General features: G+C 37.6%; 1 protein-coding gene across 1 annotated transcript in view; it reads left to right on the plus strand.

Moving 5' to 3' along the window:
- The window catches only part of LOC131232941 (uncharacterized), a 34,004-nt gene extending 26,066 nt beyond the window's left edge, over positions 1 to 7,938 (plus strand). Inside the window, exons 4-6 of the mRNA XM_058229484.1 lie at positions 418 to 571; positions 6,098 to 6,139; positions 6,794 to 7,938. Coding sequence (XP_058085467.1) covers positions 418 to 571; positions 6,098 to 6,139; positions 6,794 to 7,656 — 1,059 coding nt within the window. The 3' untranslated portion in view covers positions 7,657 to 7,938. The remainder of the gene's footprint in view (positions 1 to 417; positions 572 to 6,097; positions 6,140 to 6,793) is intronic.
- Positions 7,939 to 15,543: the final 7,605 nt, after the last annotated feature.

Below are 15,543 nucleotides of genomic sequence, written 5' to 3' on the forward strand. Positions count from 1 at the left end.
CAGTCACATATGATGGTCATGATGGATAGGTTCTAAATCTTCCCCAAATTTCCCCACTTCATTTTGTTGTAGGCAGAATGTCACTTCTCTGCGGTTCCCATGCTGGATTATGTAACAAAATGATATAGGGAGACACCCAATTCTGGAGGCCTTTCGATTGGTGCTGTAGGGTGGGACCCTCAAAATCATCTCCTTATTTTGTTGCCTCCCTATATTATTATTCCATACCATCAATTTTACTCTGCATGTGGATAAAGTTTTAGTCGACTATCCACCCGTATGGCCTTCAAGGAAAAAAAAAATAAATCCACCTTTATGGGGGAGTTTTCAAATATATCTAGAAAAAAAATAAAAAAAATCTGTTGCACAGTTATGCTTGGCATGTGGTATACATACTTATTTGGTTCTTTACTACAGAGGCATAGTCTTCGCTGCACAGAATCTTTCACAAGAGAAAATGTTGTAGAAGAGCTGCGTCAGATGCAACCTGAAGATGAAACAAAACGTAAAATGCTAGACATTCTCAAACGATTCCACTCAGAAGAAGACATGGATTGCATTGATGAAGATGGTAAGTTATTGGAAGTACTTGTTTATTTTATTGTTCTTTTCTTACCTTTTATAGATAAATCTAGAAGCAAGCAGTGATAAATCCTAGAGACTTGTACTGTTTTTCCTTTCATGTGATTTATTTTTCCTGGTCCAACTTTAACATCATATTGTTAATAAAAAGCTTTTATATGTCAGCAGGCTGAAACTATAGTAAACAAAGAATGGTTTGCTGAATTAATACTTACCTGCTATATCTTATTGTTTCAGTCTCTCTCTGTACATAATCAAGCAGAAAACGCGAGGCATTGCAGAAGAGGAACGGTGACATGCACCTTCTTAACGATGCATTGCCAAACAGAATTCCAATTATTTGTCTTAAGAGAGTGGGGATGAGGTTTTTGATAGAACTCAAAATTGGGTATTTTATCGGTGTTGGCTCTAAAAGCTTTTTGTAATTATAGTGGGGCCTTTTTCGCCTTTCTGTGGGTGTCTGATTTGCCTCTTTTTGTTGGATAACCTTTCTTTATCCACTTTGCTTTTTTGGTAGAACCTTTGGCTCATCCTTTCCAATAAAAGTTTAGTTACCATTTGAAAATAAAAAGATCGAGGAAATGATCAAATCATGGTGTCTTTGCTTAGCATTCAGAGTGTGGGTATGCACTCCAAATTGCAGTCAAGGCTTGTTTGGCAGCATGGGCTAAGAGGATTTTTTGGGGATTTCATTTTTGGGTCATTTGGTAGCAAGGATTTTCGAAGATTTGGATTTTAGAGGAATCAAAATCTCCCAAAAGAGCCTTCTTTCAGTTTTTTTTTTTTGTGTTCCCACCTCAAAGCTGATTTGCAAATTCCACTCAATTCCATATGTTGCAAAATCCAGTGGATTCCACGGTATTTAAAATCCACGCTGCCAGACCAGCCCTTGTGTTATTTTTAAGTTGGATTTGCATGGTACAAAATTGCAATTTGAGGGCCGCTTCCTTGTTATGAATACAAGGAAATGTCATTATTTCCTGTCATTTCCTCTTGATTTAACTGATTGTTCACAATTCAATTTACTTGTACATCCAAACACAATTCAATTATTTGCCGGAAAACGGGTCACTAAATCAATGGTTATGATCACCATAACAAGATGAAATACTGACGCCAATCAAAATGCTTGTCTGCTCTTAAATTCTTAGGGCCTGTTTGTTTTTCAAAGAAATGGAAAATACCTGGGAAATAGTAATTATTACAATTTCACTGCGTTTGAAAATTCATGAGAATTTGTGCCTGGGAAATTGGTTTAAAAGATGTAATTTTAATTTTTGAACTGCAAGGTAATGCGAATGATATATCCATTCCGTTAGTCTGTTTTATTACAATATTTTCGAGCATGAGACAAAAAATGAAGCAGATCCAACACTCAAGTGGCCCACGCCAAAAGAAACAGTGGCCCTACAAAGTTTTTAACGATAAGTATTTGATTCCCTTTTTTGTATGACGTGATCTAATTGAGTATTGGATATGCCTCAATTTTTTACTCATACTATGAATTCAACTGGAATAATGCATGAACGGTGTAGATAAGCGAAATGCATCACAGTGGGACCCACAGATATTTTGTAATATTCTTGGTTTTTGTGTCAAAAAGTAAGTAGTCAAATCAGGTAAGTTGTAAACGTAGGGGGGAGTAATTATTACTTTTTTACGCTGCATTTACCATTTCACTCGAAAATCAAACAGGCCCTTAATGTTTTGGCTAAGGTAGAGTCAGTAGACAGCTGTTGTTTGAGCATCGTGCTGGGAACTATGATAATTTAAAATATAATTAATAATGATCAACACAAATTCTTGTGAAGAACACTTGCAGTTATAGGAGCCCATCACACACTACAGCAAAGCGAGAAGAGTACTTCGTGCTTGTGCCTAAAGCGTTGTTACAAGGAGGAAGGATGGCTTGCACAAATAGGGATGCAACCTGTCAGTGGAGCGGATCTAAGAAATACTATGCTAGTATATGAGACACAGTAGATGGTCATGCAAATCTCATCATTTCAGAAACAGAAAGAAATGAGCGTTTTACCGCATAGAGTATAAAACTATAGATCGTAGAGACATGCCCCACAAATGCCAAGATGCAGGCTGTTGGTGCGGTTTGACGTCTGAAGACCATTGATGATCAAAGGGAAGGTATTCTCTTCAAGTCTGTAAATGTTCCCCAAATTATTAGGTTTTGTAATTAAAAATAGATGTGAAGCACTACTAAGTTTTCTTACCATGGCACAGGTAAGAATGTTGATTAAGATGCAAACATGATAAGATCAGTGTTTTCAGTAGCGCTCTAGCATAGCGAAAACGCTATGTAGCATACGTAAATAGTGTAACTCCCTGGTAGCATAAGCTATAGGGTATGTAGTGTAAGCTACAATGCATGTAGTGTAGATAGCGTAAGCTACCTGAAATCTCATTTTTAAGTATTTTTTCTATATTAGTTTAACATCTATTTTAAAATGGTGGTAACTTATACCTATGACACGTGGCACTACATTAAACTAATATGGACCATCCAAATTGTGGTCCATATTGTGGATAAAGCACTTGGATCAATCCGGACCATTCAAATTGTTGTCTATATCATGAATTTGTGATGTTTCAATACATGAAAAAAAAAAAGAAAAAGATGACACACTTAGAAATGTCTAGAGAGAGAGAGAGAGAGAGAGAGATGTTGCATGGAAATAAGTGGTTGATGATCCAGATTCGTAGTTAAGAACTCATAGAAATCATCCATTTTGTAAATTTTATCATATTTTCTATTATTTTAATAAAAAAATATATTAAGGATTGTGTAGCTTACGCTACAAGCGATGTAGCTTGCGCTACACATTGTAGAGGGCCAAACATCACGCTATCCGCCACACGCTATTTAAAACTCTAGATAAGATTTAGAAAAACCTGGAATTCTGGACAAAGGTCACTTCTATTACTTTATATTACTGTATATAGGTGATATGAATCTGAAACAAGGGAGTCCAAAATGTTCATGTACAGTACACACATTATAGGGTTGTAACAGCCCGTTATGTAGTGAAGTATGTTTTTTTTTTTCAGAAAGGGAAAAAAGAAGAAGAGAGAGACAGAGAAGAAGAAGCCATAACGGCCATTTCAGCCTGGGATTTTGATTGTAAAAGGCTTTCCATTGAAGACATTATTTCATCGAGTGAGTTGGGATGAAGTTGAGTAGCGACTTCATGTGGAAAGGAGCGGATGAAAAAAAAAAAAATTCCATCTAGTGAGTTGGGATGAAGTCTATAAAATGTATGAGGAAGGGGGAGCATGTATTAAAGATTTAAAATACATGAACATAGCATTGCTCGGGAAATGGCTTTGGAGGTTTGGGGAGGAAGAGGGGGGCCTTTGGAGAAGGGTTATCAAAAGCAAATACGGCTCCTCCTCGAGAGGGAATTGGTGGACCCGAGACTCGGTTATTTATAAGGCATCAGCTTTATGGAAAGGTGTTCATTGCGTAAAATTGTCCTTCCTAGAAGGTGTGGGATTCTTAGTAGGTAACGGTGAAAAAATAATGTTTTGGGAAGACAATTGGTTAGGAGCATCCTATCTAAAAGACGATTTCCCTAGTATTTATCAATTGGCCCCCGATCCTAGCTTCTCCCATATTGGAGGGGCGGTTGTTTGGGAGCCTCCTTGTAGATGCTATCTTCGTGATGAGGAAGTGATTGATTATGCCGCCCTTCTTGAATGTGTTCATTTATATGATCCGATTTCTTCCGAGCAGAATAAGATGGTGTGGAAGATTTATTGGGATCTTTCTTTATCAAATCTTTTTATTCCCTTGTGAGGGGGGAGTTGGGCTCTAAAGGGATATGGAGAATATGAGTTTTGTTTGACACTATCATGTTCCTCCAAAAATAGCGGCTTTTGGTTGGTTGGTGGGAAGGAAGAAAGTCCCAACGAAGTAACAATAGATAATCTTTGGAAGAGATCTATGGTGCTTTCAAATGTTTGCATATTGTGTACTAGGTATTCTGTATTGGCAATGGTGGCCATAATGATCACCACCGTTACCAATACAAGTATCAGCCGTAATGGCCGATACGAGAGTGTAACGACCATTACAACTCTTATAACAGTTGAAATTTTTTTCTCCAAAAAAAATTGGAAAAATATTTAGAAAATCTGGAATAATGTAAATATTTCAAATGTGTATTCATTTTTTATTTATTTATTTTGAATATGTTTATGGTAACGTAACCGTCCACTCTTTGGTGAGAGTGTTGTATCTAGTTTTCTGGTGAATTTATGAACATGGTTATGTGTCTCTAATATTTACACATCACACAACAGAGCATTAGAACTAGAAATTTTATTTTATTATTATTTTTAAAGGTATAAATACTACTTTTTTGAATTTTTTGAAAAAAAAAGAAGCTCTCAGAGCTTGTATTCGCCCAAATCACTCTACGGTCTTAATCCCAAAAAGTATAGTAAAAGTGGTCGAAATTTGCTATAAAATAATATAGAAAAGTTTTTGGAATAGTTAAAGTGGAAAAATGAGGAGAATGGATTTAAAGAGAAAAAAATGTGGTCGCTTTTTTACCATTATGAGGGTAATGGTCATTATGCCCCATAATAGCCAATACAATCCCAAAAAACCAACTGCCCCATTTCACCCCCGTATCGTATAACGGTCATGACTATATTGTAACGGATACGAAACATGTTTATTATGTATGCATGATGAGGAGACACTGGACCACTTGTATGCTTATTGCGTTTTCTTAGGCCCGATTGGGTTTGATGTGTTGGGTCGCTTCCAATTAATGTGGGCCACACTGGATTCGGTGGGTCACCTTTTAACCTCTTGGAATGGGGTTTCTCTAAGGAAAGAAAAAACAGTCCTTTGGAGAATCGCTTTACTCACAATATGGTGAGCAGTTTGGGAAGAAAGAAATGCGAGGTCCTTTAACAATGTTAGTAAACTAGTGGGATTCATATGCCAAAGGGCCAGACTGTTGATTGTTGAATGGGCAGCCTGTGTCTCCAATCTAAAAGATTGTAATCTAAATTTTCTTGGGTAGTATTGGGTCACTTTCCCTGCTTCCCCCACTGTTGTATTTCCTTTTTTCTTTTGTTCTTAATAAAATTCGTCATCTTTCAAAAAAAAAATTCAAGACATTATTTCTTTGATGCTTGGTTGTTTTTATCATTTCCAGGGAAGTTTATTTTTGCACCTTACCCGTTCGTGTTTTTCTTCCCAGTGATCTATTCAAGAATCTGTTTATATATTTCAAAGTGTTATTCTCATGTGTCCTTTAGAAATTTATGGTGTGTGAAACTTAGATCAAGAATCCGTTTATATATTTCAAAGTGTTATTCTCCTGTGTCCATTAGAAAGTTATGATGTGTGAAACTGCGACTTTGCTAAAATGTGCATTGCTTGAAACTCTTCACTTTTTCTAAGCATGCATGCTCCCTGCATTCAGATAGAAATACTAAATCATTGTCTCTTTGTGGCCCTTGAACTAGATCGTTCTCTTTGCAGATATCATGCTGTCAGAGGAGACTATTCAAAAAGTTTTATCTGGTATGTTGCATTTCTTTACTTCTTTGTGCATAAAAACTGTATAGAATTCTTGAATGCTGCCATTCATTAATTCATCCTGAAAGGATTATGAAAGTTGACTAGATGGATTTTTTTTCTTCTAATAAACAGTTCAAATATCTCAGTGGGCAAACAGTTGAGATATGATTGAAGGAAATGTTTAGAGAGGTTTTCTATTCTACACACATGCAGATTGTGCCCCTCCACATGCCGCCATGCATGCTGACATGGCAAACTTGTGTGAGGTCCAAGTCAGTCATCAGATGGGAACACCTTGTCTGTGCCTCGCCAAAGAATCCAAACAGTCCACAACATAAGGGACAAATGGACAGCTATTTACAACTTGGCCAATTTTTTTGTAGCTGTCCGTCTGTTTCATGCAGTGTGGCCCACCTGAGGGACCTGCCTGGTTCTTTGTGCCAGGACATCTCCATGATACACAAGTGCTTCCTTGGATAGGAGTGTAGAATTAGCAAACTCCCCAAATTGAATAGGTTTACAGATTCCATGATACTTTTGAAGCCAAGAGAAGGTTGGATATCTGTTCATCTTTAGTTTCACAGTTTCGCAGTAATCATTCTTCTTCCATCAGCTGTGCCAAAATCCCATCTGACTCACTTCGTTGTTCCACCTCAGGAAATCAAGTCAATTTGGAGGACCTGTCTCCAGAGGAAATGAAGCAGTTCCAAAGAGCAGTGGCATCTGGGGAGCTAAGCAAACTGATAGAGCCATGGAATCCGTGGTGGTTGATGCCTTCTGCAAGAACAATCTCTCTCAGTCAAGAAGGAACTCAGCTCGTGCGATCAGCTGACAACGAGCAACAAATGGACATCTCACAACAAGTTAGCACAGAAGGGCATCTGAGTGAAATCCCACCTGGGCCCACAACTCCATTGTCACGTGTCAGCGAGTTGATTCGGTCAGAACCGTCACCACTTTTAACTGTCCACTTGGTTGATGTTCTATTCAGCTACTGCTTTACCCTCCGTCTCTATAATGGAGATTGGCAATCTGACCCCTTAGGTGCAGCAATGGTCGCGCTCGACATTTCATCTGTCTTGGGTCAAGATGGCAAGCCGGAAACTGTGGCGGAGGCTCTGGCCTGCTGCATGGAGCGCACATGCTCTCCGACTTACAGACATGCAGGAGGGTTGCAGTTTGGATGGGGCCTGATTGACGATGTCATAACCCTGCTTTCTCTAGGTGGAGCTGCTTTAATTTGTGCATTATGTGAATTACAGAGGCTGTTACAAGCTGGAGAGAGAGAGCTCAAGTCCGAGAGGAGGAAGGCGAAGAAGGGTGAAATGAGTAAGCTTAGGCTCGCTGATCGGAAAGTGTACTTTCTGATGTGTTGGGTTCATGAGCAACCAGCAGAAGAATGGTCATCACTGTCTGCAATTGTAGGAGCGGAAAGGGCTTCTGTTGCAGTGTTGGAGCCTGTGAAAATTGTGGGAAAGGAAGAATGTAAAGGCAAGGGTCTAATTGAGGAGATTGAGTGAGTCTTTGTAAATTATACACACGCACTTTGGCAGTGTTTCTCATTTCCGCCTGGAAGATGCTAATCATACGCACGCATGTACTCTGATCAGTTCATGTAAGCCAGGTACTTTGATCAACTGCCTATGTGATAGATCAAAGCATTTGTTGCCCCTTTTTCTCACGCCCATTAGATTAGCAGGGCTCTTGTTAGCCATAAGCAAAACCAAACTGTACAATTTATCTTTTGTGTACTGTATATTCTTATTAACGTTAGTTAGGAGAGATCCTGTATTGTTTGGCGATTTAGTTGTCTTGATATGCCTGTTTGGATGAGGAGAATGAAAAATGTGGACATGGAAATTTTTTTTGTTTGCTTTGGGGTATTGTTTGCCTTATAAATGTTAAAAGATCAATAACCAAAGGGCGGGAGCTCTCCCATGACATTGTATATTGACATTTAATATGTTCTTTTGGGAGAAATGGATATCCATGTTTCATAAAAACTTGGAAATGGAATCAGATTCTGCTATCATTTCCTTTTACACAAACAGTGACAAACTAGACTTCTATGGAAATTGAATTCATTTCTTGAATTCTGCTATCATTTCCTTCTACACAAATAGTGACAAACTCGACTTCTATTGAAATTGAATTCATTTCTAGAATATTGTCTGAATCCATACAACCTCAGCATATAAAAGAATGATGAGAAAATTTTCCTTCTTTTTCTTTTTAGTCCTGGGCATTCAATGCTAAAGGTAATATGCAAATAGTGACCAACTTCTATTGAAATTGAATTCATTTCTAGAATATTGTCTGAATCCATACAACCTCAGCATATAAAAGAATGATGAGACTTTTTCCTTTCTTTTTCTTTTTAGTCCTGGGCATTCATTGCTAAAGGCTAATATCTAAGTTGCTTATCAAGAATCCGATGTCGGGTCAGCACATTGACAACCCTGGCTATCATTGGTTGATCGTTAAAAAGTCCCACAACCCTGGCTATCTGGCTATCAGTTCTGGCCCACAAGATTGATGCTTTGGATCACCTGATCATGAGCTCTACTTTTACTAATTCAGCCAAAGGACTTTGGGATTTATGACTGGAGCAGGCAAGCATGAGACAAAAGATCTTTCGAAAGAGACTCGAATCAGAACTATTCTAGGTTCAATATTAAAGTCATTTCAGAGCTTTCCACTACTTTGTTGGTGTCAACAAACAATTCAAAATATGATCCTTCAACCTAGTATTCCAGTTTTGGCTTGTAGAGGTGTGGCCCATGGGGTAGCCATCTTGACCGTTTATCTGATGGATCTCACACTGGATGGACCAAGCCCTAGAAATCTCATTGATAAGATGTTTGGAAATACTGTCAAGAAAATACAGCAACCATCCACATGCTCTTCTAAAGGCCAAAGATTGGATCAGCTTGGATCGTCCAATCTTAGAGACTTCTGGGCATCACCAATCCATGGTGGGGCCCATCAACCGACCTTCCAGATCAGTGAACACGGACCTCAAACAAACTAAACTGTGATGATCATATGATGAGAAAAACTTAGAAATTGCAAACTAAGCATACAAGTAATTCATGATAAACTGTCCAAAATATGGGTCCGTGTTTAAATATATCACGAATCAATTGTATGCTTTTTTATCAAATTATTCTACTGTTGGATTGGTAGATGTTTATTGGACGATTAAAAGTGAAAATAAAAATAAAAATAAAAAATAAAAAATAAAAAATCCAACGGTCATAGAGTAGAATTGTTCAGCCAACTGCAGTACAATCATGAGAAGTCATGATTAGATGAAATTGGGCGAGATTTTCAAAATATTGGCAGCTTTTAAAAGGTTTTATATATATATATATATATATATAGTTTTTTAATATTATAATTTTGGTGAGATTTTTCCCATGATATCCTGAGAAAAACTTCAAAATTTGAAAATCTCCTAAGAAATTTCAATGCTAAGAAATTGCCCGGAATGAGATTTATCACTATGTTATGCATGAGGAAGAATACAAATTGAAATTAAACCATGCAAACTGAGGGTTTAGATTTAGATGAATTTTCATTAAAAATATAAATTCATTTGATTTCCTAACTACCTCATTTGTAGATATTTGATAAATGGCTAAATGAAAACAGTGAATAATCTAAATTCAACTAATAAATGCTTATTAAACCAAAATAAAAAATATAAATCAAATCCCAATTTTAAAAAATAACTTATCCATTGTAATTCCCATACCTTGAGCAGTTTGATTGAGCCATAAATACTACATGCACGTATTAAATACTACATGTACAATTTCAAAATACCTGAGTATTGACTCTCACACTTTGTTAGAGTATTAAATACTCCCTTTTACAGACTGTAGCTCTCTCTCTCATCTTGCTATTCTGTACATTGCATGTGCCATACCCACTCGTACCATCAAATTCCCCTCCTGCAAATCCTCTTCCCTAATCTAAAGTGCAGCGACCCTAAATCACTATTTAGCAAAGCAACAATTGACAAGATGCATGAAAGACAATAAATAACAAGACAGGCGCTGTATCAGTTCTGTTCCAGCCATTTTCTTTCCCACCATGATTATTCGTCTTATACGAAAATCAGGCTACATTAGATCAATGGATAACCAATGGTATGACTGATACAGGTGTGGCCCACCCAGCGAGTGGTTCGTCAATGGATAACCAATGGTATGACTGATACAGGTGTGGCCCACCCAGCGAGTGGTTCGTCAATGGATATGACTGATACAGGTGTGGCCCACCCAACGAGTGGTTCATCCGGTTTTCCCCGTGAAGAACTAACCTGTTCTAAATTTAGAAGGAAACAGACTCAGTTCTCTAAGTGTATGTTTGGATGCAATATCAAATTCAATGGCCATAATAATCTAATATATAAAATGAAAAACTTAGGTTTGAGTTCCACCTTATTAGGTCTTAATGGGCCAAAACAGGCACGGGAAAGCCTGAATCCAGCCTATTCACCCATCAGATTGCGTCCCGCCTCCAGCTGGACCATAATCTATCCAGGCAGAGACTCTCTACGGCCCACCGTAATGTATGGGTTTTATTTATGGATGCCATATGGTATAAGCCTAGAATGAAGTAGATCCAAAGCTTAAGTGGACCACACCACCGGAAGTCATTGTGATCATGACCCTCACCATTGAAACCTTCTCAGGGCCACTGTGATATTTATTTTCCATCCAACCTGTTCATAAGGTATTAGAGACCTGGACAAAGGGAAAACACAAATATCATTTTGATCCAAAATCTTTTGTGGTTCCCAATAAGTTTTAAATGGTAGGCGTTCAATCCCCACTGCGTGGTCCACTTGAACTTCGGATCTGCTTCATTTTTTGAGTTCATATTGTAAAATGATCAGGAAAAATAGATGGACAGCGTGGATAAAACCCATACATCACGATAGGCCCCATAGAACCCTACCTAGATGGATTGTTGTCCAGGCAGAGCAGGACCCAATCTGCTTCCTCATGCATATATGTGTGATATTAATATATCATGAAAATGACCTTGAAATACGTGATTCATGCTTCCTTCACATATTTTATGCTTCAAGGTCATTTACAAAACATGAGATATATCATGAAAATGACCTTGCAGACCTTAGGTTAACCGGACGGGCGGTATGCTTTTAGGGTTTGTTTGGCCGCGATAAAAAGTTTAGCTCCTAACAAGCTTTGTGCTGTTTTTGTTAATGCAATTTTCATATACTGCACTTATATGGACTTAACAGAGAAAAAAGAAAAAGACAGTTTATTATTTTATTTTTAACTTTTGAAGGGGCTTTCCCTGTTTCTAAAAATGTTTGGTTCCTTCTTATATTTGTTATCGTAGACACCTGCATACTCAATTGAGATATACACATGCTGCATGTGGAACTAATGACACATTTACACTTGCTAATGCATGTTGGATGTAGGCCAGTGGAGATCACTTGTGAGCAATCATTAGTGAGTGGGTTTCGTATGTTTAGGCTTCTTCTGGCCTTTTCCTTTCTATGGAGATTTCAAATCCATTTTTGAATTTGATTTTGGAAAGGAGATAGGGAGAAGACTGGATAATCTGGTCTCATCTCATCTCCTTCCTTTCTTATAAAAAAGGATGGGCTTTTCTCTCGTAAAGAGCATCAATCATATGAAATAACGAGAGTATACAGAGAGCTATACTGTGCGCAGTAATCTGTCCATTTTAGCTTGTCCTTGGGAATCCATAGATCATGATCCGGGGCCATCTATACCATAGGATCAGAGGTGTGAATAGATTCATCTCCAGTAGTAGATAGGTGGGTCGTTGGAGCATTAATCTTCTGCTTTGTAAGGGTTTCAAAACTCGTGTAGACCGTCAGATCTTGAGGGCTCACACTTCTGTGCTTCCCATCAATGGTATCAAAGCTGATGTGTGTCGTTACAGGCAGAATTTGGCCATACCAACTGATTTTGTCAAAATCAGACCGTGATTTTTGGCAATACCAACTGATGTGTATCCATATGACCCAATGCAACTAGAAGCATTATAATATTAAGCTTTTTAAGAGCATTGGAGTATTACTCATTGATGCAACCTCTATTGTATCTATGTTGTGGAAATTGGATGGTTATGATAGTATAATGCCAAGTTTGGATGGATTGGATCACTGGATCAGTATACTTTTTGCATAAAATTTATTGATTGTGATAATATAATGGTTTTGATATTCGATTTTCTGGGACAAGAGTTTCTTTGAGATTAAATAACCTTATTTTTGCATGAGGATATTTAATTTTAGATTTATTTATTTTGGATGTAGATACTGATGATGCACCTCTTGCTTTATTTGTTATGTCGAATGAAACTGTAGTATCTGAATATAAAAAATGGTACCAAATGGTACCCGAGGTTAGGTCACATCGGAAGGGATCGTATAATAAGACTAGTACATTCTGATCTGTTAGACTCCTTATCCAAAGTTAATTTGTCATTTTCTGAACATTGTGTATTCGGGAAGACTTCGAAGAAACAATTTCCTAAAGCAGCTAGGTCTAAGGGCACACTAGAGATAATCCATTCAGATATCTATGGACTCTTTGATGTACATGCCAGAAATGAATGTTAATACTTTGTCAATTTTATTGACGATTACTTGCGACATGGATATGTGTATCTCATCTCATACAAATCTAAGGCTTTTGATTGTTTTCTTAAATATAAAGTTGAGGTGGAAAATCAACTTGAGAAAAAGATTAAAATCTTTCGATCTGATAGAGGTGGCGAGTATACATCTGAAACGTTTAAATCATATTGTGAAAAATGTTGAAATTGTTCGGCAATACACAATGGCTTACACTCCACAACAAAATAGTATTGTAGAGAGAATGAGTATGATGCTATTGGACATGGTTAGATCAATGATGGCACAAGCCAATCTTTCTACCACATTCTGAGAAGACGCATTGTTAACAGCCGTCTATATCCTTAATAGAGTCACATCCAAATCTATTCCTAAGACCTCATATGAGATGTCGTTTAGGAGGATTTCTTCTCTAGCCAACCTACGTCATTGGGGATCTTTGGGATATGTTTCGCTACCTACTCCACATAGAGATAAACTTGATAGTAAAACCATTGGATGCATGTTCATAAGGTACCCTATGCATTCAAATGGATACGTTCTAGTTTATGAGGACCATGGACAATGGATTGAAATAGAATCCTGAGACGTGACCTTCGTTGAAGATAGATACCCCAGCCGAATGCAGTAAAAGGTTCCAATAGAACTTTTTGAAATACCCAATGTATCTCAGGAGAGTGGGAGTTCTGCTTCTCAAGATGATGATGCTCCTATAGTTTGTCAGGACAATGGGAGAATATCTCAGCAGGCCCATGAGTTACGTCGAAGCGAAAGATGATTGATTCCCCGAAGATACTTCGATATTGAGGGGCAAACATTCTCTTGCGTTGCGGTTGATGATGATGAACCTGATTCGTATTAAGATGCATTATTATCTTCTAACTCGGCCGATTGAGTGAATGTTATGGATGAAGAGATCGCTTCCATGGAAAAGAATAAAGTCTGGGAACTTGTTGATTTGCTTTCCAATCGCAAAGCGATATGAAATAAATGGGTACTAAAGATCAAAAGAAATACAAATGGTACGGTGGACAAGTATAAAGCACGATTAGTTACTAAAGGTTTTACACAAAAAGAACACATTGATTACAAGGAGACCTTTTCACCTATTGCAAAGTTTTCCTCAATCGCATGATCTTGTCTATTGTTGCAAGTTTAAATTTAGAGTTATATCAGATGGATGTAAAAACTGCATTCTTAAATGGTAATTTGGATGAAGAGATATACATGCAACAACACATGGGTTATGTGGACAAAACGTATTCAAAGAAAGTCTGCAAATTGTTGAAATCTATATATGGGCTGAAGTAATCTTCAAGACAGTGGTACATGAGGTTCCACTTAGCCATCACCACTTTTGGATTCATAATGAGTAAAGAAGATCATTGTATATACATGAAACGGTTTGAAAAATCTTTTCTGATAATATCTCGAGATGTATACGATATACTGATAGCTAGTAATGACATGCAATTGTTAATAGACTAAAAATTGGTTATTCTCAAACTTTGAGATGAAAGACCTCGGTGAAGCTAACTTTATTCTTGGGGTAAAAATCATCAGGGATCGCCTTAAGAAAATTTTGGGCTTGTCTCCAGCCACGTATATACAAAAGATCTTAGAATGGTTCAGGATGAAAAATTCAAAAGCTGTTGAAACCCCTATGGATAAGTTATCAAGCTAGACAGAAAATCGTGTCCCCAGACTAAAGTCGAGAAATTGGCTATGTCCTCAGTACCTTACGCAAGCGTAGTAGGGAGTTTAATGTATGTTATGCTTTACGTCAGACCGAATATCAGCTATGCAGTTAGCATAATCAGTCGTTATCAGAGTAATCCGGGATAGTCTCATTGGCAAGCTGTCAAACGTATATTCCGCTATCTCAGAGGAACAAAAAACTTAATGTTGTATTATGAGCCTCGAACTCAAAGGATATTCTGATGCTGCTTGGGGTAATGACACTGACGAGGAAAAATCTACTTCAGGATATGTATTCTTACTCGCATGAGGAGCTATCTCATGATCGAGTAAGAAACAGACATCCACAACTTTTTCATCTATGGAGGATGAGTACATTGCATGTTGTGCTGCAGTTTAGGAGTGTGTATGGGTTCGCAGATTTCTATTGAGTTTAGGTATTGTATCAAGTTTCGTCAGCTTATATCGCTGAAGATAGACAATACTTCTACCACTGACTTGGCAAAGGACCCTAAACACCACCAAAAGTCTAAGCACATTAAGATTAAGTATCATTATGTCCGTGATCATGTGAGAAATAAGAAGGTTGCCCTCAGCTACATTCCTACTAACAGCTACATTCCTACTACGGAGATGATGGCTGATCCCATGACGAAACCTATAACTAGAATCTATTTCAGGTTCACGTCAGGCAGATGAAATTGAGGAAAGCTTGAGTGATGTACTTGTTTTGTAGTACCTTTGATCTTTCATTAATGAATAACACATTCCATTTATTCAGTATTGAACACTAATATAAACTAGGTAAGTAGATCATCAGCATTTACCTTGAGATCATGTAGGATTTCTATTTTTGTCGGTGAGTGCACGGGTTGACCAACCTTGAATATACAAATGAAGTGCATTTGGGGCCATGTTCATACACTGAGGTATGAACTTCTCTTTATTGTGAATAATAAAAGATGAGGATATGAGTGAGTCGTATCTATTTTAAGATTGAAAATGAGATTGATAAAGTCGAATAACATAATCGCACTATTCATTTTTTCATACGATC

This window comes from Magnolia sinica, chromosome 18 (genome assembly GCF_029962835.1).
Source record: "Magnolia sinica isolate HGM2019 chromosome 18, MsV1, whole genome shotgun sequence".
NCBI classification, from domain to species: domain Eukaryota; kingdom Viridiplantae; phylum Streptophyta; class Magnoliopsida; order Magnoliales; family Magnoliaceae; genus Magnolia; species Magnolia sinica.